Source organism: Pseudorasbora parva, chromosome 4 (genome assembly GCF_024679245.1).
Source record: "Pseudorasbora parva isolate DD20220531a chromosome 4, ASM2467924v1, whole genome shotgun sequence".
Classification (NCBI taxonomy): domain Eukaryota; kingdom Metazoa; phylum Chordata; class Actinopteri; order Cypriniformes; family Gobionidae; genus Pseudorasbora; species Pseudorasbora parva.
The window spans coordinates 58,097,511-58,123,171 of NC_090175.1; the positions used below are offsets into that span (position 1 = coordinate 58,097,511).

Here is a 25,661-nt window from a genome sequence, read left to right on the forward strand (position 1 = left end):
TTCATCCCAAACAGAAATAAGATTATTTTTCTCACCCCATTGGCAGATCATTTTGCCTGTTTTAAGCAAAAACTCTCTTCATTTTGAGTAATTTTCCCCAGAAAACAAGAAAAAATATCTTATATCATTTTACTGATCTAGTAAATGCATCTTGATTTAAGAATATTTAGATATTTGGACTGGAAACAAGACAAGAATACTAAATAAGAGCAGCATTTAATTGCAGTGTCATCATCATGTACCCACCCTCATGTTATTCCAAACCTGTGTGAGTTTCTTTCTTCTGCAGAACACAAAAGATGATATTTGGAAAAATGTTTGTAACCAAGCAGATCGAGCAACCATTGACTACCATAGTCGGGGGAAAACCATTCATGGTAGTGAATGGTTGCTTTGTTACAAACATTCTTCCAAATATCTTCTTTTGTGTTCAGCAGAACAAAGAAACGAATACAGGTTTCTTCGCGATTCCATCTTTCAAACTTTAGTTAGTGTGTAATGTTGCTGTTAGAGCATAAATAATACCTGTACAATTATAAAGCTCAAAGTTCAATGCCAAGCGAGATATTTTATTTAACAGAAGTTCCCTTTCAAAGCCTACAGCGAGCGGCCGGTTTGGACTACAGCGCTGCACTTCCTGCTGTGATGACGTCACTAGAACCGTTTGTTGACTAAAGCTCCGCCCACAAGAATATGCAAAATCGGGGGCGTGGTCTCGTTGCTCTCCCGAGTGGAGAAGAGCGCATTCAGCGCGAGCATCGCCCCGTTATGGTAAGAGGCGGGACCTTTCCAGGCAAAGTGCGCTAAGTTGCTGTCCAATCACAGCGCGGGAAGCGCTGGCCCAATCAGAACTCGTTACGTATTCCTGAAGGAGGGACTTCAGAGAACACGGAAATCATCAGGCCGTTTATAGGACAGAGGAAACAGCGCTGCACAGATAAGTCAATTGTGTGAAAAATAAAAAATTTTACACGCGAAATGAACTCATGTTATATTGCACACTGTAAACACAATCAAAGCTTCACAAACACACGAAAAACGGGACCTTTAAGTTTAAGACATTAAAAAATGTATTTGTGCATATGTACACCTCTGTGCTGAATATTGTTCAAGATTACACATGACTGTTTACCAAAAAGAAAAGGGAACTACTATTATGAAGTCCCTCGAAGCGTGGTTGTCGTTTGTCCCAGAGCACGAAGGCTAGATAAACGGGTGATCGTTGAACTACTGAGATGTGTATTTCTGTGTAACGCACGCTCACCATCTCCACGTTTTCCTCCAGGTCCCTCTTGAGCTGGTCCCTCTCGTCTCTCAGGCCCTGTAGGATCTCCTGCAGCTGCTCTCGCTCTTCAGAGATGGAGTTGATGGTGCGGCGCAGGTTCTCCGTCTCATCCGGCTCTCTCTGGACTCGCTCCATCTGCTCCGACAGAAGAGCGTCTCTCTCTCCGCTGACACACTCCAGCTCAGAGCTCAACTGCAGAGACTGACCGTGAGGAGAACAGCGTTAAAGGGGCACTTCACACACAAAGCAATAATTCACGCTTGTGTGACTTTCATTCATTTTCAGAACATGGAGGGACCGAATCTCTGTCATGACACTTTAAGCTTGACGTCGACTAGTCGCTGGCCTATAGAGGGCGCAACAGGATAAGCAATTTCCTGACACACAGGCTCCGTTTTCAACAGTTAAAAATGACAAATAAATGCTCTCCACAAGACATGTTTGATTACCATCTGATGCTCAAAATTGATCAGGAGAATGCAGGCTTATTGTACACGTAAGTTAATCATCACGCTAAACTAATGTGTGCTGCATTGCAACGCACACACGATCGTGCATCACGTGGAGATCGCGCGCCCCACAAAACCATTAAGTAGCAGAAATGTAACAACACTGTTCTGTGATTTATCAGTAAAATAGCTTAGAAACTGAAACGTTCTTGCATATATTTCTTGATAACAAACTCCCAGCTTCACTATTAGCAGAGACGCTGGCAGGTAGAACTAACTTACACACAATTCATATAAACGCAATCTTTATTGTGCTGCTTTAGCTGTATCTTATTCAGAAAAATGTGAGAAATATAACGACCATAAGACAAAAGGACTGATACAGAAGCTGTGATGTAGGACCAATAACCTTATGGGCAGTGATGCGTCATATGCCATCGCTGTCCTGGGCACAATGTTCGCGTTTCAGCTCAAGATTCAGGGTTCCTATTTGTTAATTAATGACGTCCTCAGCGACTAGTCGACTCTACTTTCATCGAAAAAGATCATGAAGATGAACAAAGGTCTCGGTGTGGTAGTCAGTGGGAGTGTGTGTGTGTGTGTGTGTGTGTGTGCACCTTCTGCATGGCCTCCTCTAGTGATGAGAGCAGTGTGTGGTTCTCCTGCGTGAGGTTCTGGAGCCGCTCTGAAGTCTCCGTCAGATGTTGGGTCAGTTCTGCTTCCTTCAGCTGAGCATCCACCAGATCGCTCTCCATCTTCAGCAGCTCTTGCGGACCTTTCATCAAAGCATCTCGCTCTTCTCGGACCGAACGCAGCTCTTCCGACAGACAGCACACCTGACGATTAACCATAATGGAGGACATTTAGACATGCAAAGCAAAAGCTAGTAAGAGACCGGATGCAGCGTCTCTAACCTGTGTCTGCAACTCCTCCACTTTCACAGGAAGCGTCTCCAACTCCTCCATCTTACTCTGCAGACGGCGCTCCATCTCGCGACTCTGATCGAGCTCCTTACGCAAGTCACACACAGTCTTCTCCAACACTAGATTATCAGTCAGATCTGTGAAGGAGGAACATCAAAAGTAACAAACCCTCATCCTTCCCTCGGGTCATTATGACCCAGAACTCTACAACGGTGATCATCGAAGTGGTCCAAGACCACCTTTGGACTTTTAACGCACTTGAACCACAAACATTGACTTGATACAAGGAGTTGTGGATAAAGTAAAAAAGCAACAAATCCTTATCATTTGACCCCCTTAGGAATGAATGGAATGCTTCAGTACACATAGAAACTGAAAACACTAAAAATGACCAACAAACAAAAACAAAATACAGATTTTAGAAAATGTCCTCATGTGAATCTGAATGCAATCTGAAGAGATAAACTCAAGACCTGACTCTAGGACCCAGTGCAAAAGCTCATCCGCTCCATACAGAACTAAATATCACGTTAAAATATAATTTTATATAATTATTTTTCCCACAAGAGGTCGGCAGAAACGGCCAATGTGAGATATTCTGATCTGAATTAACAGGGTTATGCAGGAAATGTTCAGTTAGTTTGATTTCAAGTTCAAGAATGTGTAGAATGTGCTTCCATTTTTATTTATTGATAAAATATAGTAAATTAAAAGCTACTTTTTTATGCATTGAAAACTTAAAAAAACATCATGATGAAATGAAAAACTTTCTGGACACTTTCTGGGAAGGATGGGTCATGAAGTGCAAAAGGAAGGACAAAATGAGAAGCATGTACCAGTATGTTGCATCTTAAAGGGACAGGACCCCAAAAATTAATCTTGTGTCATTAACTCTCCCTCAAGTCATCATCTTCAGAACACTAATTACGTGTTTTTTAGTTGTGTTGGGGTTTTTTGTCCATCTATTGCGTCGCACAAGTAACCCATATGAATGAGAGCGGTTTAATCCCAGTCTATATGATGCACATGAAGCAGGCACGGATTAGCTTCTGTTCACCATATTTGACCAGTGCATCGATCATTGTTATGTGAATATGAGCCAAAATTAAAAAAACGCATGTCATATAAAGTGATTGTGTCTCTTCAAAAAAAAAAAAATGTATCCTCTTGATTCATATGGATTTTTATTTTAAACAATATCTTTACTCGCTTTTTTTGCTTCAAAACGTGCATAATGTTTTGGGGAAACTAACTCCTCAATATTAGCATTAAACTGATCGTTGTGAATCACTGATAAGACCAGGACAGTGAATTTTGCGATTGCGTTTAGTCAAAGCCCCTCTGCAGGTCCTGCACCTACTTTTCGGCACTTTCCCGTCCAGCAGAGCCGTTAGTTTGGTGTTCTCGTCGAAGGCGCCCATGAGCTCTTTTTGAAGATCCGTCTGCATCTTCTTGAAGCGAGATTTCTCCAACTCCAGCTTGTCCTGGAGCGTCTTCACCGCAGCTTCCAATCGCTCATGGTCTGTGGTCAGGGTCACCTGAGTGAAGTCATATGACTCGGGGTTCAACACTCACACACATTCGGTTTTTGTAAACTGTGGGAAAACTTTCCATAGACAAAATGGATTTAACACTACATTCTATCCCCCTACACTGCCCCTAAACCTACCCATCACACACACACACACACACACCGCCCCTAAACCTTCCCATCCCACACCGCCCCTAAACCTACCCATCACACACACACACACACCGCCCCTAAACCTACCCATCACACACACACACACACCGCCCCTAAACCTACCCATCACACACACACACACACACACACACACACACACACACACCGCCCCTAAACCTACCCATCACACACACACACCGCCCCTAAACCTACCCATCACACACACACACACACACACACACCGCCCCTAAACCTACCCATCACACACACACACCACCCCTAAACCTACCCATCACACACACACAGCCCCTAAACCTACCCATCACTCACACACACACTGCCCCTAAACCTACCCATCACACACACACACACACACACCGCCCCTAAACCTACCCATCACACACACACACACACACCGCCCCTAAACCTACCCATCACACACACACACACACCGCCCCTAAACCTACCCATCACACACACACACACACACCGCCCCTAAACCTACCCATCACACACACACACCGCCCCTAAACCTTCCCATCACACACCGCCCCTAAACCTACCCATCACACACCGCCCCTAAACCTACCCATCACACACACACACCGCCCCTAAACCTACCCATCACACACACACACACACACACACCGCCCCTAAACCTACCCATCACACACACACACTGCCCCTAAACCTACCCATCACACACACACACACACACACCGCCCCTAAACCTACCCATCACACACACACACCGCCCCTAAACCTACCCATCACACACACACACACACCGCCCCTAAACCTACCCATCACACACACACACACACCGCCCCTAAACCTACCCATCACACACACACACACCGCCCCTAAACCTACCCATCACACACACACACCACCCCTAAACCTACCCATCACACACACACAGCCCCTAAACCTACCCATCACACACACACACACACACCGCCCCTAAACCTACCCATCACACACACACACACACACACACACACACCGCCCCTAAACCTACCCATCACACACACACACACACACACACACACACACACCGCCCCTAAACCTACCCATCACACACACACACACACACACACACACACACACACACCGCCCCTAAACCTACCCATCACACACACACACACACCGCCCCTAAACCTACCCATCACACACACACACACACCGCCCCTAAACCTACCCATCACACACACACACACACACACACACACCGCCCCTAAACCTTCCCATCACACACCGCCCCTAAACCTACCCATCACACACACACACACCGCCCCTAAACCTACCCATCACACACACACACACACACCGCCCCTAAACCTACCCATCACACACACACCGCCCCTAAACCTACCCATCACACACACACACACACACACACACACACACACACACACACACACCGCCCCTAAACCTACCCATCACACACACACACCGCCCCTAAACCTACCCATCACACACACACACACACACCGCCCCTAAACCTACCCATCACACACACACACACACACCGCCCCTAAACCTACCCATCACACACACACACACACACACACAGCCCCTAAACCTACCCATCACAGGAAACTCTACTCACGTCTCGCTCTTTGAGGCAGATGTTCTCGCTCCGCAGGAAGGCCCATTCTTTCTTGGTCTCCAAACTGAGCGTCTCCGCATCGTCCAGAGAGCGCCGCAGACAGCTCACTTCATTCACAAGATCCTTGTCGCTCTGCATAAATCAACATGACATTTGTAGCCAACAGGAAAGCAGAATTAGCGTTTCCTAAAAACCATGATTGCACATCGATATGCAGAAGTTTACATCTTAGTTTTTGTTATTTTTGGACCCAAATGTATTTTGGATGCTTCAAGAGACTCTAATTAACCCACTGATGTCTCATATGGACTACTGTGATGATGTTTTTATTCCCTTTCTGGACATGGACAGTATAGTGTGCATACGCTCTCGGACTAAATATAAAATATCTTAAACTGTGTGTGAAGATGAACGGAGGTCTTACGGGTGTGGAGCGACATTAGGGAGAGGAGTTAATGACAGACATTTCACTTTTGGGTGAACTAACCCTTTAAGGCCTTCAATTGTGGAAGGTCAAATTAAGACCCGCAGAAACCCTGAACTAATAGTGCAGTGAAACGTACAAATCTCTGTAGCTCAGCGTTCAGATCGCTCTTCTTCTGAAGCTCGGTGGACATCCTCGTCAGATCAGCCTATGGAGAACAACACTGAGTTTATACGGACGTTCTGCACACGTCTGGTCTTTAACAGCAAAGTGAATGTGAGCGGACCTTCAGCTGTTGGATCATTTCTTCAGATCGCTTCAGATCCTGCTGCAGTCGGGAGTTTTCAGACTCTAACTCTCTCTGTGTGAAGAGGAATTATAAAGCATGTTAGCGATATATATAAGCACTGAACTTGAGGATAAAGCTGTCGTGCACAGTTAAAAATACTCTTCTTATTTAGTGTTTTTGTCTTGTTTCCAGTCTAAATATCTAAAAATTCTTGAATCAAGATGCATTTACTAGATCAGTAAAACGACATGATATTTTTTCTTGTTTTCTGGGGAAAAATATCAAAATGAAGTGAGTTTTTGCTTTAAACAAGCAAAATGATCTGCCAATGGGGTGAGAAAAATAATCTCATTCCTGTTTGGGACGGAAAAGAGACAATATATAATATTGTCCTGTTTGACACTGAAGCTGCTTTGAAACAATCGTGATTGTAAAAGCACAATATAAATAAAAGTTAATTGATTGATTGATTGATTGACGGAAACAAGATTTCAATCAGAAATAAGATTATTTTTCTCACCCCATTGGCAGATCATTTCTGTTTTAAGCAAAAACTCTCTTCATTTAGATATTTTCCCCCAGAAAACAAGAAAAAAAAAACTCATGTAATTTTACTGATCTAGTAAATGCATCTCCACTTCAGCTCTGCGCCCCACATTTGGGTCCAAATTTGCATACGTCATAATTATTCGAAATATGCTGCAGAGCTGAAGATTTGTTAGATATTTAGACTAGAAAAGACAAAATTACTGAGTAAGAAGAGCATTCTTTGAAGCCTAATGCGCTCTGATCACCTCATACTCTCTCTTGCTCTCCTGCTCCAGCTTCTCGAACTCATCCGCGTCTCTCCTCTCATCGATGTCCATCTGAAGCGAGTCTTTGTCTTTCTGAAGTGAGTCCTTCTCCGCCTTCAGACTCTCCAGGTCTGCGGTCATCAGCTCGAGCGAGTGTTTGAACAGATCACGCTCAGCAATAACAGCGCCCTTTACACACAAAAACACTTTAAAATCTCAGGGTTCACACATGCACACAGACCAAATGGTGGCATTTTGTCTAACTGGGGCCTGATATTTCTGTTATATATGAACATTAAACGGCAAACAGAAGGAAAGCGGAAAAGATCCTGTCATATGATCAGGGCTCGACATTAATGCTAGTCCTGTTGATTTTTTGAAGGGGCGAGTGAACGAGAATTTTACTTGCCCAACGGGACAAGCGGATTAAAATCCCAACAACAACAAAACATTTTTGTATATAAACATAAATAAATGAATTAAAAAATAAAAATCAAATCACCAAAATGCAAGAATGATCATTAGTTTAGTGTAAGTGGATAGTGGATAATAGTGTAATATATAATGAACTGAAGGTGGCGCTGTTGACGCTCCGCAGCCTCTCGAGGAGAAATCTCAACACGAGACACTGAGAAACTGAGCTAAACATTCAACATTTTATATTTATAACATATGATACAGTTAAACAACATCACACAACCAAGAGTGTGTTTTCCTGAACACCATCATGACTGAAAATGACACTGATTTCATATGACAGCTCCATAAACTATTCATTAACATTAATCACTTACATTTAAGATGCAATATTGACTGTTTTTGTTCTAGTTCAGCAGCGAAAATATTTCTTAACAGCAGAACCGTAACGCATCTGACAGCAATAGTGTGTGTGTGTGTGTGTGTGTGTGTGTGTTAATGAATGAATCGACTCAATGGCTCACTCATTCAGACGCACCTGCTGCCACCTACTGGTGGTTTAGTTTCATGTTTAAACACTTCTCAACATTTCTTTTGTTTATTCAAAAATACAAACTCATAACATTATTTAATGCAGTTGCAATTTTTACAAATGTAATTGGTAACAGCCCTATAGTGTCTTATTCTAATTTAATGTATAGATCAAATTTAAGAATATAATATGAAACCTGAAGCATAGCCTATATTTAATAAGATTACGGGGAAATGCCCTTTATAAGGCCATCCTTAAAAATATTTTGGTTTGCAGTAACAGTAAAAAAATTTTTTTTAAAAAGGGTCGGTAGGTAGGTCATTTTTTTTTTTTTTTTTTTTCAAATTTTAATGTAAAAAAAAAAAGTTAATTTTTGGTGATGGTGATTTCGTAGGTATGAATTTAAACTGACTGGGTCTTCAAGCCGTGCCTTCGGGCGTGTAGGCTAATTGCAGGCTATATAGACCACAAACAAATTGAAATATTTGTCAAAAACATGTTTATTGCATAAATTTCAGGTGCATTCATTAAGAAAATGTTCCAACCACCGCTAGCTGTCATTGACTCAAAGCTGTCAACCCTCCCTTTTTTCCGGGTTTCTCACGTATTTTAGCTCTTTTCCCGCTATCTTCCCGTTTTAGTATTTTCCAGTGATATGTATTGTATATGATATGTATATGCATTCGTATTTTTACGCTCGATTGTGTTAACTCAGAACACGCAACTATCTGTGTCTCTGAAGTGGCTTGCACTTGTTGCTAAACCAACGCATATGGTGATATAGACTAGTGCATTTGAATATTAAAAAGATTTTTTTATTTTTATGAATTCAATTAATTAAGCAGCTATAACCTTCTCTTTACTGGTAAATATTACAGTAAACAAACATCACAGACAATGGCAGAGCATTTTTTTCAGACGTTATTTTATTTTTGTAATATTATGTATTGTCTCAGTTTTTTTGGAGAGACACTGCCCCTCTTTCCTCCTTCTTGGCAGCCTACATTTACAATAATAGCTTTGATTAACATTAATGATGAAAAAGGTTTAAAAATCGTGATTGTTTGGATTGTTTTTCCTGCGGTCGAGCCACAGCCATTCACTAAATCAGTGTTTCCCAACCTTTTTCCAGTCAAAGATCAATCCTTTTTAAAATTACAAAAGCTATTCAATCAAGAGTAGTGAGTGAGTCCTTATCTTTTGTTTGACAGACAGCAGTAAAGGCTACTGCCCCTTTAAGACCTAATACAGAGATATGCTCGTCTTTCTCGACTGTATACAGTTCACAGGCATCAGACTATGTCTGCTTGGATACTCATCAAGATCGACATGTTGACATACTTTTTATGTGAGTTTGTCCGTTGAAGCGCAAGACTTAAAATAACTCAATATTTGCGCGCTGTAAGACGTGCGCGCGCTTTTGCACGAGCGCAGAGACAGCTTCTCACACTGCAGAGTTCTCATTCGCGTCTTTTGGTGAATATACTGGGTGATGACGGCGAAATGACTGGTATACGGCAGCACTCGCATGCATTGAACACAGTTTACAAAGATAGACCGTTTTGCCCACGTTTTTCTTTTATTATCGCTGTTGTAGTGTAGCCTGTCTCTGAGGAGCCAGCACGTGTATCCATCGACAGAACTTTAAATAAAGCATTATTTTTCAAGTTACAACCAGTGCCGCCGCTCCCACCACGCGCTGCGGTCGAGCAAAACACACGCTACCCATAGGAAAGCATTATGACAACGATATTTCAGACTGACAGAGACAAGTAATGATGAATGTTGAGAGGGCCACTTTTGATTAATTTTCAAAAAGGGCAAAGGTTCAAACCCCCCAAAGCCCTCCCCTCTGCAGTGCACTTGCCTGGTGTGTGTAACGTGTCCATTTTACAACATACAAAATAAAAATCTAACTTTTTTCCAGACAAGTGAATGACAAGCACATGAACATGCGTAATGATGAGGTTTACTCACTTTCTCAATTCCAGCGCTCTCACAGATCTGAATGACCTCTTCTAGATCTTTCTTCAGCTGAACACACACACACACACACACAAAAGAAAAGCAAATGAGGAGACGCATAAAACAGAAGTGATTATAAAGATCACAGCTAGAGATGCACTGCAAAAAAAATGCTCGTATTTCGTTTTTGTTTCCAGTCTAAATATCTAACAATTCTTAAATCAAGATGCATTTCCTAGATCAGTAAAACGACATAAGATATTTTTTCTTGTTTTGTTGAAAATAAAATCAAAATTAGTTTTTGCTTAAAACAGGCAAAATGATCTGCCAGTGGGGTGAGAAAAAGAATCTTATTTCTGTTCGGACACAAAAAAAGATTTTAATCAGAAATACGTTATTTCTCTCACCCCACTGGCAGATCATTTTGCCTGTTTTAAGCAAAAACTAATTTTGATATTATTTTCAACAAAACAAGAAAAATATCTTATGTCGTTCTACTGATCTAGGAAATGCATCTTGATTTAAGAATTGTTAGATATTTAGACTGGAAACAAGACAAAAATACTGAGTAAGAAGAGCATGTTTTGCAGTGTGTACCTGTTCACAAATAAATGAGATGTAAAAGAGATCTCAATGTGATTTTCTTCCCTGGTAAATAAAGGTATAATAAAAATAATAATAGTTGTACCTGTTCACAGGTGTTCTGTGAGCGCAGAAGGGCTTCTGAAGGCTTCTCCAGCTCCTCCACCTTCAGCTCCAGTGTGGCGATGGTTTCCTCCGCCTTCTGCCTGTCCTGAAGCTCCGTCTCCAGCCTCCGCTGCAGTGCCTCCATCTTGTCCTGCAGCTCAGAGAGGGTCTGGTTCCTTTCTGGTGGAGCAGCTTGAGCCTCCATCTTGTCCTGCAGCTCAGAGATCTTCAGCTGGAGTTCAGCGCTCATCTCCTCAGCTCTCTGTTTGCTCTGAGTCTCGGCCTCCATCTTGTCCTGCAGCTCAGAGATCTTCAGCTGGAGTTCAGCGCTCATCTCCTCAGCTCTCTGTTTGCTCTGAGTCTCGGCCTCCATCTTGTCCTGCAGCTCAGAGATCTTCAGCTGGAGTTCAGCGCTCATCTCCTCAGCTCTCTGTTTGCTCTGAGTCTCGGCCTCCATCTTGTCCTGCAGCTCAGAGATCTTCAGCTGGAGTTCAGCGCTCATCTCCTCAGCTCTCTGTTTGCTCTGAGTCTCGGCCTCCATCTTGTCCTGCAGCTCAGAGATCTTCAGCTGGAGTTCAGCGCTCATCTCCTCAGCTCTCTGTTTGCTCTGAGTCTCGGCCTCCATCTTGTCTTGCAGCTCAGAGAGGGTCTGGTCCTCTTGTGGTGGAGCAGCTCGAGCCTCCATCTTGTCCTGCAGCTCAGAGATCTTCAGCTGGAGTTCAGCGCTCATCTCCTCAGCTCTCTGTTTGCTCTGAGTCTCGGCCTCCAGCTGACGCTCCAGAGACGCCAACTTCACCATCAGCTCATTCGCTTGTGGAGACTCGAGGAAATGACTTCTGAAAAGAGCGGAAATTACATAAACATTCACTGCTGAATCATCCTCACTAGCACGTCATCCTCAATAAACCCGTCTCCGGTGCGACGACTGATCTTCCATGTATTCATACTCTTGTGTAATCGACGCACCATCCTCAATAAACTCGTCTGTTGCGTGATACCCAGATATTTAGAATATTTCGATCTAATATGATTTCTGAGCTGTGCGGTGTCCAGAATAATAATCCTCCGCTGTGTGTTAATAGGCCAGAGGAGAACTGAGTCTGGTTTCTCTAAGGTTTATTTTTCTCCATCATGCCCTGATGGAGTTTCGGTTCCTTTGATCGCCTTTGGCTTGGCTTGCTCAGTTGCGGACACTAACATTATGATCAGAGTTATTCAACTAAATATACAAATAAAATAAATTAATTAGGTCTTATTTAATTCTATAAACTCTAATACTGATCTGCCAACATTGTTGCTGTATGATAAATTAAAATAAGCTGATAACATCACTGTTTACTCCAGAACGACAAATTTTGTTGCAATATTGTCCTGTTTGACACTGTGAAGCTGCTTTGAAACAATCGGCATTTTAAAAGCACTTTATAAATAAAGTTGACTGATTGATTGAAACATGTATTGAGAAATGCTGCATAACAATGAAAGAAATAATAGATTGGCAGTTACAAATAAAGTGCTCGCAGAAACAAGGCAGCCAGTTGTTGTCAGCAACAGAGAGGAATGTAATATAAAGCATATTTGAGTGAATTTCTGCCCACATAAAATATAATAAAATCATGCATGGAAACGCGTGTCAGAAGTTCTTATAAGTGTTTCCATGCATGATTTTTTATATATTATGTGGGCAGAAAAGCAATAAAATTGTCTCTTGTCTTTAATAATAATAAAAAAGTTAAAAAAAAAACATGTCTTAAAATATCAGGATACATATCGTATGGTGAGTTCAGTATCATGATATATCGAATCATGACGAGTGTTTCGTTACACCCCTAGAAAACGTGCATTATTCACTGCTGCAGTTTATATACAAAAACGTTCCCCTTCATGTTCATTTTAAGCAGTAAACCGAACTGGGCAAGCCACTGAAGTGCTCCACGAGCGTGTAAAAGCCTCACCCTTCTGAAGAGCTGCGGACGGTGATGTTGCTCATCTCCATGTCAGGCTCTTCCATAGCAGTGAAATCAAAGCGGCTGTCAAACTCATCCATATCTGGACACAAAACAGAACCAGAAAATGCCTCATGAACCTTTATCTAGGTACAGACACAATTCTTAAAGGGTCGGTTCACCCACAGATGTAAATCCTGTCATTAATTCCTCATGTCGTCTCAAACTCGAGAATGACATTGAAGAGAAAAATTGTTGAATAAAGTGGTTATTTGTGTGTGTTTGTTCATCACATTAAAGCTGAACCACTGGAGTCACATGGGTTATTTTAAAGCGGTGGTTCCGTGTTTTTTTCTAGGCTTGGTTGTGTTTATTATGTCTTAATACTCTTTTTTTTTTTTTTTTTCAAAACGCTGTATTTTTCTTCTATCCTCCCTTTATTCCACACCGCTGTCTGTGCTTTGAGCGGCTCGTTTGCTTCCTGCTTCTATGAAGCCCCTCCTTCTGAAAAACACAATGGTCTTAGATTGGTCAGATGTAGTTTCCTGTATTTTTATTGGCTGAAGTGCCAAGCACAGGTTAAGGCCATATCTGCGGAGACTGGCGAGGGTTTATGATGTCACCAACCCAGGAAGAAGCTCGTTGTAGTCCAAACCGGCCATTTTTGTAGGCAATAAACTGCCGTAACTTTAGAAGACAATATCTCCGTTTGCAGTGAACTTTCAGCGCTGTAACTTTGCAGAGACTGTTTATGCTCAAGCAGCGACATTACACACTAACTACAGTTACACAAGTGAGATTGCACGCAAACACCCCTTTAAAAGTGTCTTTACTTCCTTTCAGGATCTTGAAAGTTGCAATGACTGGTGGCTGGTTCAGAAAGCTCTCGGTTGAGTGAATCGTTACATCCCTACGTGCTTCAATAAATGCTAAGACCGAATCCGTACCTTCTCCCTCTTCAGGCAGAGAGAAGTCAGCTCGTCTCTTCTTGAAGTTTGGCTCCGCGAAGCTCATGTCAGTCGAGCAGAGATCCATCATTGGATGGGCAGACCTCAGCAGTTTCCCCCCCCACGTCACCCTCCGCTTGGGGACCTGCACGATTAAAACAAGTGTCAGATCCATGGGCTTCACTGCAAAAAATGCTCTTCTTACTCGGTCATTTTGTCTTGTTTCCAGTCTAAATATCTAACAATTCTTAAATCAAGATGCATATAAAACGACATAAGGATATTTTTTCTTGTTCTGTTTTTGCTTAAAACAGGCAAACATGATCTGCCAATGGGGTGAGAAAAATAATCTTATTTCTGATTGAACTCTTGTTTCCGTCCCAAACAGAAATAAGACTTTTCTCACCCCATTGGCAGGACCTTTCTAAGTCTTACTGGTTTGGAACGACATGAGGAATAATTGACAGAATTTACATTTTTGGGTGAACTAATCCTTTAAAATGGACCGGTTGGTTGCTTTTATTTGCGCTGGCATCATATACAAAATTATAAACATTATCTTGATACAAGCCAACAAAGAAAATCATTAAACATCTTAAAAACAAGAAGGATTGACGACAAGTTGAAGGCATCCTAACTGTAAGTAGTTATTTTTTGTTCAAATTGCATATTTAAAGGTCACTATTTTGAACCACTAAAGGAAAATCTGTCAAAAACGACTAAAAAGTATCAGGCTAAAAGAATAAAAACATATTTTTTGAAGATTTTTAACTCATTCCTCACCAAACAGGAGTTTTCCGTTATTTGTGATAAAATGCTTCCTGATTATTAAGATTATTTTTCTCACCCCATTGGCAGATAATTTTCCTGTTTTAAGCAAAAACACTTCATTTTGCCATTTTTTCCCAGAAAACAAGAAAAAATATCTCATGTCATTTCACTGATCTAGTAAATCCATCTTGATTCATGAATATTTAGATATTTGGATTGGAAACGAGACAAAAATACTAAGAAAAAAGAGCATTTTTTTCCGTGTTCTCCAACACTGAGGTGTAAAGATGAGAATTCGTCACCTTCGGGATCAGGGCCACATTTGAGGCGGTCACGAGTAATTTGGTCAAGTTCTTGATCCGGTCCTCCTGGTCTCGCTGAAGCTGGTCCTTCTCCTGCAGAAGTTGGCACAGAGACTCACGCTCCGTCGCGGTCGTTTGAGTGACAGACGAAACCTGTGAGAAGAGAGAGCGAGGATTGAGATACTGTCAAACATGTAGGTTGGTTATCGTTTGGGTTTTTTACGATACTGATGCCAAATCGAATGGCTTTTCAATGAAAACAATAATGAATACATCAAATTGAATAATGTATTTAAAGGATACTTAATGAGTTAGTTCACCGAAAAAAATGTAAATTGTGTGATTAATTCCTCCTGTGGTTGGCCAGCCGTCAGACCTCCGCTCATCTTCACACACAGATGAAGATATTAGTGTTGAAATCCGATGGCTCAGAAAGGCCTTCATTGACACCAATGTCATTTCCTCTCTCAAGACCCATAAAGGCACTAAAGACGTCGTTACAAAGCCCATCTCACTACAGCGGCTCTACAATCATTGATGAAGAGGCCAGAATAGAGTTAGTGCGCAAAAACACTAAATAACGACTTATAGAGTGATGGCCGATCTCAGAACAAAGCTTCGAACCGTTATGAGTCAGTGAATCGACTCATGATTCGGATCGCCAAAGTCTCGTGATTTCAGCAGTTTAACACGCGATCCGAATCATGAATCATGAACGGAACGGAGGTCTAACGGCTGTCCAACCACAGGAGGAATTATTCACACAATTTATATTTCTGGCTAAACTAACCCTTTAAAGGCCACCTAAATCTGCGTTCTGATTCGGTCCGGTGCATACCGGTTATATAGGGCCATATTGGCACCGGGTTTCGGTACCCAACCCAACGAACGTGATGCAGACGCTCACCTCTTGCAGACGGCGCCGAAGATCAACGATCTCGTTGCGGTATCGCTTCAGGAGCGCGCCTTCATCAGAGACCTCCGTGACGTGAGGGTCGTTCTTCATGCGCTTCGCAGCGCTAGCAAACTAAAAACACGGATAAAGTCAATACATCCACCCACACTGCAAAAAATGCTTTTCTTACTTAGTATTTTTGTCTTGTTACTAGTCCAAACATCTAACAATTATTAGAACGAGAAGAACTAGACAAGCAAAAGTAAGTCTTGTTTTGGGGGAAAATTACTCTAAATGAAGAGAGTTTTTGCTTAAAATAAGATAAATAATCTGCCAATGGGGTGAGCGAAATAATCTTAATTCAAACAGAAAACAAAAAGACACTTACTTTTGCTTGTCTAGTAAATACTTCTTGTTTTAAGAATTTTTAGATGTTTGGACTAGAAACAAGACAAAAATACTAAGAACGAAAATCATTTTTTTTCATGCGTAAAGAAGGGTCTCCTCCCGCACCTGTAATGTGCTGACGGTTTCGTCCACAGCGGCTGGTGTGATGGTGCAAATGATCACCGTTTTTGCATTGCCACCCAAAGAGTTCTGCAGGATCCGGGTCAGTTTACTGTCTCTGTAATTCAAGAAGCCCCTTTTGGAAGGAAAAGAAAGACGACATTAGGGCTGGCTACAAACACAAAAACTGGGTAAACGTCAGGAAATAACTTACTTCTGACTCTCGTCAGATAACTTCTTAATGACTTGACCCAGTGTGAACAAGCTGCGGTTTATGTTACACCCTTCTTTAAGCCGGGCTCCTGAAACAAAATAAAAAACATTTAAAGTATGGCATTTCATTCACTGTTCCTGGTTGGTGGAACGATCTTCCGTCCTCCATTCGCACGACAGAATGATTTTTTTCCTGTTCAAAACAAGCAACTTAAAGAGCAAACAGTAAAACCACACATCTTACCCTCGGCGCCCGTCTGGCTCGCCCGCTCAGCCCCAGCCAGATCCACCAAGTTCTGCAGAAACAACAACAAACTGATTAAACGCAATAAATGCTGCGCAGCCAAAAGACGTCAGAGAATGAAATGCAGGGCTCGACATTAAGCATGTTCAAAAATGTGTGAGTGTTGTAAATATAGTTTATTCTGAAGCATTATTCTCTCCAGTGTTCAATCAGCTTTGGCATATTTAAATCTGTATATTTGTGATATTTTTACCTTTTATAAAGGGCATTTCCACCTAATCTTATTAAATATAGGCTATGCTTCAGGTTTCATTTTATATTCTTAAATTTGATCTATACATTAAGTTAGAAAAAGACACTATAGGGCTGATACAAATCACTTTATTAAATGCAGATGTCATTTTTCAGTGTAAATTATTTAATGTTATGAGATTAGTATTTTTGAACAAACAAATAAGAAATATTGGAAAGTGTGTTTAAACATGAAAATAAACCACCAGTAGGTAGCAGCAGGTGCGTCTTAATGAGTGAGTCGATTCGTTTACGAACAGGTCATTGAATCTTTGATTCAACCGATTCATTCAAACACGGAATCATTCAGCAACAAACACACACTGTTGCTGTCAGATGCGTTATGGTTCTGCTGTTTGGATCTATTTTCACTGCTGAAATAGAACAAAAACAGTCAATATTGCATCTTAAATGTAAGTGATTAATGTTAATGAATAGTTTATGGAGCTGTCATATGAAATCAGTGTCACTTTCAGTCATGATGGTGTTCAGGAAAACACACTCTTGGTTGTGTGATGTTGTTTAACTGTATCATATGTTATAAATATAAAAACTCCACATGTTGAATGTTTAGCTCAGTTTCTCGTGTTGAGATTTCTCCTCGAGAGGCTGCGGAGCGTCAACAGCGCCACCTTCAGTTCATTATATATTACACTATTATCCACTATCCATCGCCACTTACACTAAACTAATGATCATTCTTGCATTTTGGTGATTCGTGAGTTATTTTCTGTTATTGGTGTTTTAATCCACTTGTCAAGTCGGGCAAGAAAAATTCTTACACTTGCCACTTCAAAAAAAAAATCTACTGGTCTCGGACAGGCGTTACTGTCGAGCCCTGAAATCACACAGAAGGTTTTGTGGTTTGTTTTGAACTCACCAGGTGTGACACTATGATGGCTCCATCTGCGTTTTCTCCAGACGCCGGGTCGCTTCGCTCACGGCTCTCCAAGATCTGACACACACACACACGCACACACACTTCAGAGATGAATCTCAGAGTCTGAACACACTCCAGGTCATATCGCTCTTACCATGCGGAAAATGGTGTGAGAGCGGCTGCTGCGCTGGTTCATCTTAGTCTTCCCATAATGCCGGTTTTCTGTATGAATTAATCAAGGATCAGATAAGTACTGCAGCATACCGGAGTAAAGAAAGAGTGATGCAATAAGAGCAGCTTTACTTTCTCCTTTGGTGATCCAGGACAGGGCTTGTTCCGGAGACGTCACCAGCTCTTCGGTCAGATCCGCAACGTACACGTTTTTCTGCGGAAAGTCAGTCGGTGGGTTAAATACTTCACTGCTTGTTCATATTAAACTATGTTATTCCCTTAACTAATACGAGTTGATACATCCCTCTCCCGTCTCAGTGTGTGCTCTTAATCTCTGTGACGCGCGGTGATGATCTGATAGCATTTAGCTTAGCCCACTAAGCCCAGTTCATTCACTATGGTACCAAACAGAGATCAAGTTAGAAGCCACCAAACTCCTCCACGTTTCCCCTATTTAAATACAGTTACACCAATAGCTGAACGACCTAGTATGGTGACACAAAATAAAATGTGGCGCTTTTCTAAGCGGATTAAAAAGGAGAACTATAATCTAGGCGGAATAGCACTTCTGAGAGTACTTCGACTCGGCGCAGTAAAAAGTCCCGGCTGAAAAATTCTCCCTCACACTCTCTCATTTCTGTCAATAGGGAACACATGGAGGTGTTTGGTGGCTTCTAACTTGATCTCTGTTTGGTACCATAGTGAATGAACTGGGCTTAGTGGGCTAAGCTAAATGCTATCAGATCGTCACCGCGCGTCAGAGAGATTAAGAGCACACACTGAGACGAGAGAGGGATGTATCAACTCGTCTTAGTTAAGGGAATAACAGCTTAATACAAAAAAGTGGTGAAGTATCCCTTTAAGAGCTGAAACGACCCCTGGCATCCGCAACCAAAGATCAAAAACTTACATAGTTCCCTTCCCGAATCTCCAGAGGCTTTCTCTTCCAGCTGTCGACGAGCAGATCTGTGACGGTCTCGTTGTAGATCTCCATGTAGCTGACGCGCAGCAGGAACTCCTTCTTCGGACACTGGAAACACAAAGCTATTGAAGGGGCGATCTGACTTGTTTAACTGTAGTTAGTGTGTAATGTCGCTGCTTGAGCATGAACAGTCTCTGCAAAGTTACAGCACTGAAAGTTCACTGCAAACAGAGATATTGTCTTTTAAAGTTACGGCAGTTTCTTGCCTACAAAAATGGCCGGTTTGGACTACAACAAGCTTTTTCCTGGATTGGTGACATCATAAACCCTAAAATGAAAGCAATAACACCACTAGCATGGCCAAATCTGTTTTAAATCGCATTTTATATACCATATTTTTCGCACTATAAGGCGCACATTCAATGAATGGCCTATTTTAGAACTGTTTTCATATATAGGGCGCACCGGATTATAAGGCGCATAGGATAGAAGATACTGCAGTCAAACGTTTGGCTGGGTCTGCGTTATGAATCCACTAGATGGAGCTGTGCTAAAGGGAATGTCAACTAAACAGTCAGATAAAGTCAAACTTTATTAAGCGTTCTGACAACTCCGTTTACTCCCATGGTAAAGTTGTTCAACCGTTGATGTGTATATTAACATTAACCGACAGCCTTGGTAAGCGAGACGGTAGTTTGTGTGCGGATGGAGAGATTACGTCTGCATTAAACGAAAGCACCAAGAAGGACTGCCTCGAAATTCATCAATGTTCATGTCCTGTGCTAGCGCTGCTGCCTTCATTCGAATAGTGACTGTAGAAGCTTTGTAGTTCACCAGTCGTACTGAAACATTTTATTATTATTAAATAGTTTTTATAGGTTTTTCATACTGAAACATTTTGACAGAAGGCACACTGTCGTTTTTTTTTAAAATAAAGGCTTTTAAGTGCGCCTTATAGTGCGGAAAATACAGTGAATGCAGAAATAGTTGCGCCCCAAAAGTTACTAAATGCGCTCCTAAATTTTTCAACTTAAGAGCACAGGTGCACCATGGGAAGAAAAGTAAGCATCAAGCCCTGATTTGTGAGGAGAAAAGAGTGAAATGTCAGCACTGTAAACCGGTTGAGATCTCAAAGCCTTCGCCAACACTTACATTTTTAATAGTTTTGAAGACGTCCGCCATGGCGAGAGGAATGACTCCAGGGTTGTGCTCGCTTCCCATCATGGAGAAAGTCTTCCCGGAGGACGTCTGTCCGTAGGCGAATATCGTGCCTGAACACCAGAGAGTATGCATTAAGAATTAACGCTGACGGCACAAAACACAATGTAAAAGGCCTATGCGCGTTGTTGTGCTCATATCGCATGCATTTTTATTTCTGTAATTTCCTGTATGGTCGTGTTGACTGATATTGCACCATGTCTTAAAGGGATAGTTCACACAAAAATGACAATAAAATCATGGGGTAATTTTCATTTTTGGGTGAACTAGTCCTATAAGTTCAGAGAATCAATTAAAGCAACAGTATGTAATTTTCCATCTCTTACTCAACACAAAGGCGTGTCCTGCATACGCTCTCGGACTAAATATAAAATATCTTAAACTGTGTGTGAAGATGAACGGAGGTCTTACGGGTGTGGAGCGACATTAGGGAGAGGAGTTAATGACAGAAGTTTCTTTTTTGGCTGAACTAACCCTTTAATTAAGCACCGGCCTGTCAATCTGATTTGCGGTGTAGGACACACCATTACTCACCGTTATATCCCTCCACTGCAGACACCACCAGCGGCTTGGCAATGTCGTGATAAAGCTGACCCGTGGTCTCCTCGGCACTGAAGACTCGGTCTAAAACACACGACGGGTCAGAACACACAGAACACGCTCTAATGGTCAAAACCCAGCACAGCTCAACTCACCGAAGCTGAAGCTCTTGGTCTGAGAGCCATCCTCGTCCAGCTGATGGATGGCCTGCCTGTCGGACCGCCAGTACAGCTTCACCGGCTCCGAGTCGGACCTCTCCGACTGCTCCCTGAAAACATCAGCATTAGCATTAGAGTTTGACATACTGAAAATCAACTTTAAACAGAACATTAATGAGCCGTGTGGTAAAACCTGCAGGGGTCAGCTGCAGAAAGTTTTCACAATGTTTTTCTTTAAAGAGATAGTTCACCCAAAAATAAAGATTAGCCCACGATTTGCTCTCCCTCAAGCCATAAGTGCATCTATCCGTCATAAAAGTGCGTCTATCATCATAAAAGTGCATTTATCCGTCATAAAAGTGCGTCTATCATCATAAAAGTGCATTTATCCGTCATAAAAGTGCATCTGTCCGTCATAAAAGTGCATCTGTCCGTCATAAAAGTGCATCTATCATCATAAAAGTGCATTTATCCGTCATAAGTGCATCTGTCCGTCATAAAAGTGCATCTATCCATCATAAAAGTGCATCTATCCGTCATTAAAGAGCATCTATCCATCATAAAAGTGCATCTATCCGTCATAAAAGTGCATCTATCCGTCATTAAAGTGCATCTATCCGTCATTAAAGTGCATCTATCGTCATAAAAGTGCATCTATCCGTCATAAAAGTGCATCTATCATCATAAAAGTGCATCTATCATCATAAAAGTGCATCTATCATCATAAAAGTGCATCTGTCCATCATAAAAGTGCATCTGTCCATCATAAAAGTGCATCTATCCGTCATAAAAGTGCATCTATCCATCATAAAAGTGCATCTATCCATCATAAAAGTGCATCTGTCCGTCATAAAAGTGCATCTATCATCATAAAAGTGCATCTATCATCATAAATGTGCATCTGTCCGTCATAAAAGTGCATCTATCCATCATAAAAGTGCATCTATCATCATAAAAGTGCATCTATCATCATAAAAGTGCATCTATCATCATAAAAGTGCATCTATCATCATAAAAGTGCATCTGTCCGTCATAAAAGTGCATCTATCCATCATAAAAGTGCATCTATCCATCATAAAAGTGCATCTATCATCATAAAAGTGCATCTATCCATCATAAAAGTGCATCTATCCGTCATAAAAGTGCATCTATCATCATAAAAGTGCATCTATCATCATAAAAGTGCATCTGTCCGTCATAAAAGTGCATCTGTCCATCATAAAAGTGCATCTATCCGTCATAAAAGTGCATCTATCATCATAAAAGTGCATCTATCCATCATAAAAGTGCATCTGTCCGTCATAAAAGTGCATCTGTCCGTCATAAAAGTGCATCTGTCCATCATAAAAGTGCATCTATCATCATAAAAGTGCATCTGTCCGTCATAAAAGTGCATCTGTCCATCATAAAAGTGCATCTATCCGTCATAAAAGTGCATCTATCATCATAAAAGTGCATCTATCCATCATAAAAGTGCATCTGTCCGTCATAAAAGTGCATCTGTCCATCATAAAAGTGCATCTATCATCATAAAAGTGCATCTATCATCATAAAAGTGCATCTGTCCGTCATAAAAGTGCATCTGTCCATCATAAAAGTGCATCTATAATCATAAAAGTGCATCTGTCCGTCATAAAAGTGCATCTGTCCATCATAAAAGTGCATCTATCCGTCATAAAAGTGCATCTATCATCATAAAAGTGCATCTATCCATCATAAAAGTGCATCTGTCCGTCATAAAAGTGCATCTGTCCATCATAAAAGTGCATCTATCATCATAAAAGTGCATCTGTCCGTCATAAAAGTGCATCTGTCCGTCATAAAAGTGCATCTGTCCATCATAAAAGTGCATCTATCCGTCATAAAAGTGCATCTATCATCATAAAAGTGCATCTATCCATCATAAAAGTGCATCTGTCCGTCATAAAAGTGCATCTGTCCATCATAAAAGTGCATCTATCATCCTAAAAGTGCATCTGTCCGTCATAAAAGTGCATCTGTCCATCATAAAAGTGCATCTATCCGTCATAAAAGTGCATCTATCATCATAAAAGTGCATCTGTCCATCATAAAAGTGCATCTATCCATCATTAAAGAGCATCTATCCATCATTAAAGAGCATCTATCCATCATAAAAGTGCATCCATCCATCATTAAAGAGCATCTATCCATCATAAAAGTGCATCTATCCATCATAAAAGTGCATCTATCATCATAAAAGTGCATCTATCATCATAAAAGTGCATCTATCATCATAAAAGTGCATCTATCCATCATAAAAGTGCATCTATCATCATAAAAGTGCATCTATCATCATAAAAGTGCATCTGTCCATCATAAAAGTGCATCTATCATCATAAAAGTGCATCTATCCATCATTAAAGAGCATCTATCATCATAAAAGTGCATCTATCATCATAAAAGTGCATCTATCCATCATAAAAGTGCATCTATCATCATAAAAGTGCATCTATCATCATAAAAGTGCATCTGTCCATCATAAAAGTGCATCTATCCATCATAAAAGTGCATCTATCCATCATTAAAGAGCATCTGTCCGTCATAAAAGTGCATCTGTCCATCATAAAAGTGCATCTGTCCGTCATAAAAGTGCATCTATCATCATAAAAGTGCATCTGTCCATCATAAAAGAGCATCCATCATCATAAAAGAGCATCCATCATCATAAAAGTGCATCTATCATCATAAAAGTGCATCTATCCATCATTAAAGAGCATCTATCCATCATTAAAGAGCATCTATCCATCATTAAAGAGCATCTATCCATCATTAAAGAGCATCCATCCATCATTAAAGAGCATCTATCCATCATAAAAGTGCATCTATCCATCATAAAAGTGCATCTATCCATCATAAAAGTGCATCCATCCATCATAAAAGAGCATCTATCCATCATAAAAGAGCATCTATCCATCATTAAAGAGCATCTATCCATCATAAAAGTGCATCTATCCGTCATAAAAGTGCATCTATCCATCATAAAAGTGCATCTATCCATCATAAAAGTGCATCTATCCATCATAAAAGTGCATCTATCCATCATAAAAGTGCATCTATCCATCATAAAAGTGCATCTATCCATCATTAAAGTGCATCTATCCATCATTAAAGTGCATCTATCCGTCATAAAAGAGCATCTATCCATCATTAAAGAGCATCTATCCATCATAAAAGAGCATCTATCCATCATAAAAGTGCATCTATCCATCATAAAAGTGCATCTATCCGTCATAAAAGTGCATCCATCCATCATTAAAGAGCATCTATCCATCATAAAAGTGCATCTATCCATCATAAAAGTGCATCTATCCATTTGTGTGAACTATCCCTTTAAGGCTGGACAGAACATGTCAAATACATAAAGCAGATAGTATGGTATAATTTGAACCTACGATTACCTAATAGTTGGTCAGATTAGTATGAAAGCTTGTTGCTTCCACCACAGAATAAACAATAAAAACGCAATTGTGACTTTTTAAATCAAACAGTCTTATTTTCTCAGCATCTGATGATATAAACTCGCAAATGTGACTAATTAAGCGTGAGATATAATCTAGAAATTATGGAGGAAAAGTCAGACATTTCCCCCTCAGAAGTTGACTAACTTTACGCTTAAAACGTCACAATTTTAAGAGGAAAAAATATGTAGACTGGTATTTGTGAGTCGTAAATAACTCATAAGTGTTTTATTCCGTGGGGAAACCATCTTCCGTTAGTTCTTAAGACACACAGTCTATCCACTGGCAAATCATCGAAATAGCAAGATATACTGTTGCTGCGTTATTAATTCTGTTTAATTTACCTCAGAAAAATATCAAACACACCCTTTGTATTGATTTATGATGATGTCATCGGCTAATAACTGTCCACTCGTAACGTATACCTTTCGGAATTACTCTAGCCTGTTTCGTAACTCATATTTACCTCAGTGCTGTAAATATAAATATTTTCTTACCTTTTAATCAGGGGTCTGACCCTCACACACACTTTTACTGCGGATTCTTCCGCCATTATCGCTCAGTCCATTAACGATAAACTGACTGACCGGCGCTACTGAAACTAACCGACCGACTGACTGACTGAGCGTGTTTAAAAATGTTAACCGACTTTCCATTGGACAGCGACGCGCATGCGCGGATCAACGGCCGCCCTCATTGGTCCCTGCTGAAATACAAAATTTCCGTTGAGGATCATGTGGAATACTATTGGTGGAATGTAGCAAGACTCCGCCCATGGGATTTTAAACGACGCCTCATGAATATTAATCAGATCCAAAATCAAAGATCGTGTTTATATATGTGTGTGGTGTACGGTGAATGATTATTATGTATATATATATATATATACATATATATAAATACACTCTCGTATTTATACATTTAAGGAAAAAAAAAATATATATATATATTTTTTTTTATTAAATGGAGCACACACACATGTATTATGTAAACACAAACTTTTTACAAAATGTATTAATATCATTTCATTGGTTTAATATGCTACATTTTCGATTGTTGTTGTTTTGTTTTCATAAATGTTTACTGCTTAAATATATAATATAATACGTTTTGAAT

The 25,661-nt window shown here is 40.7% G+C and overlaps 1 protein-coding gene across 3 annotated transcripts in view; it reads right to left on the bottom strand.

Moving 5' to 3' along the window:
• Window positions 1-25,167, bottom strand: part of cenpe (centromere protein E) — a 61,315-nt gene extending 36,148 nt beyond the window's left edge. For 2 of the 3 annotated variants that reach the window (XM_067442323.1, XM_067442321.1), the window contains exons 1-25: window positions 25,043-25,167; window positions 21,064-21,176; window positions 20,903-20,992; window positions 20,303-20,421; window positions 19,139-19,258; window positions 18,361-18,442; window positions 18,212-18,279; window positions 18,058-18,132; window positions 16,887-16,938; window positions 16,644-16,731; window positions 16,436-16,565; window positions 15,935-16,054; window positions 15,028-15,180; window positions 13,955-14,099; window positions 13,017-13,110; window positions 11,063-11,897; window positions 10,387-10,443; window positions 7,461-7,649; window positions 6,664-6,738; window positions 6,517-6,585; window positions 5,954-6,085; window positions 4,018-4,195; window positions 2,649-2,794; window positions 2,352-2,570; window positions 1,265-1,486 (exon numbers count right to left, since the gene is read on the bottom strand). In XM_067442323.1, the coding sequence (XP_067298424.1) occupies window positions 1,265-1,486; window positions 2,352-2,570; window positions 2,649-2,794; window positions 4,018-4,195; window positions 5,954-6,085; window positions 6,517-6,585; window positions 6,664-6,738; window positions 7,461-7,649; window positions 10,387-10,443; window positions 11,063-11,897; window positions 13,017-13,110; window positions 13,955-14,099; window positions 15,028-15,180; window positions 15,935-16,054; window positions 16,436-16,565; window positions 16,644-16,731; window positions 16,887-16,938; window positions 18,058-18,132; window positions 18,212-18,279; window positions 18,361-18,442; window positions 19,139-19,258; window positions 20,303-20,421; window positions 20,903-20,992; window positions 21,064-21,176; window positions 25,043-25,098 (3,627 nt within the window). In that variant the 5' untranslated portion in view covers window positions 25,099-25,167. The remainder of the gene's footprint in view (window positions 1-1,264; window positions 1,487-2,351; window positions 2,571-2,648; window positions 2,795-4,017; window positions 4,196-5,953; window positions 6,086-6,516; window positions 6,586-6,663; window positions 6,739-7,460; window positions 7,650-10,386; window positions 10,444-11,062; window positions 11,898-13,016; window positions 13,111-13,954; window positions 14,100-15,027; window positions 15,181-15,934; window positions 16,055-16,435; window positions 16,566-16,643; window positions 16,732-16,886; window positions 16,939-18,057; window positions 18,133-18,211; window positions 18,280-18,360; window positions 18,443-19,138; window positions 19,259-20,302; window positions 20,422-20,902; window positions 20,993-21,063; window positions 21,177-25,042) is intronic. The other variant, XM_067442322.1, reaches the window with a different exon arrangement.
• Window positions 25,168-25,661: the final 494 nt, after the last annotated feature.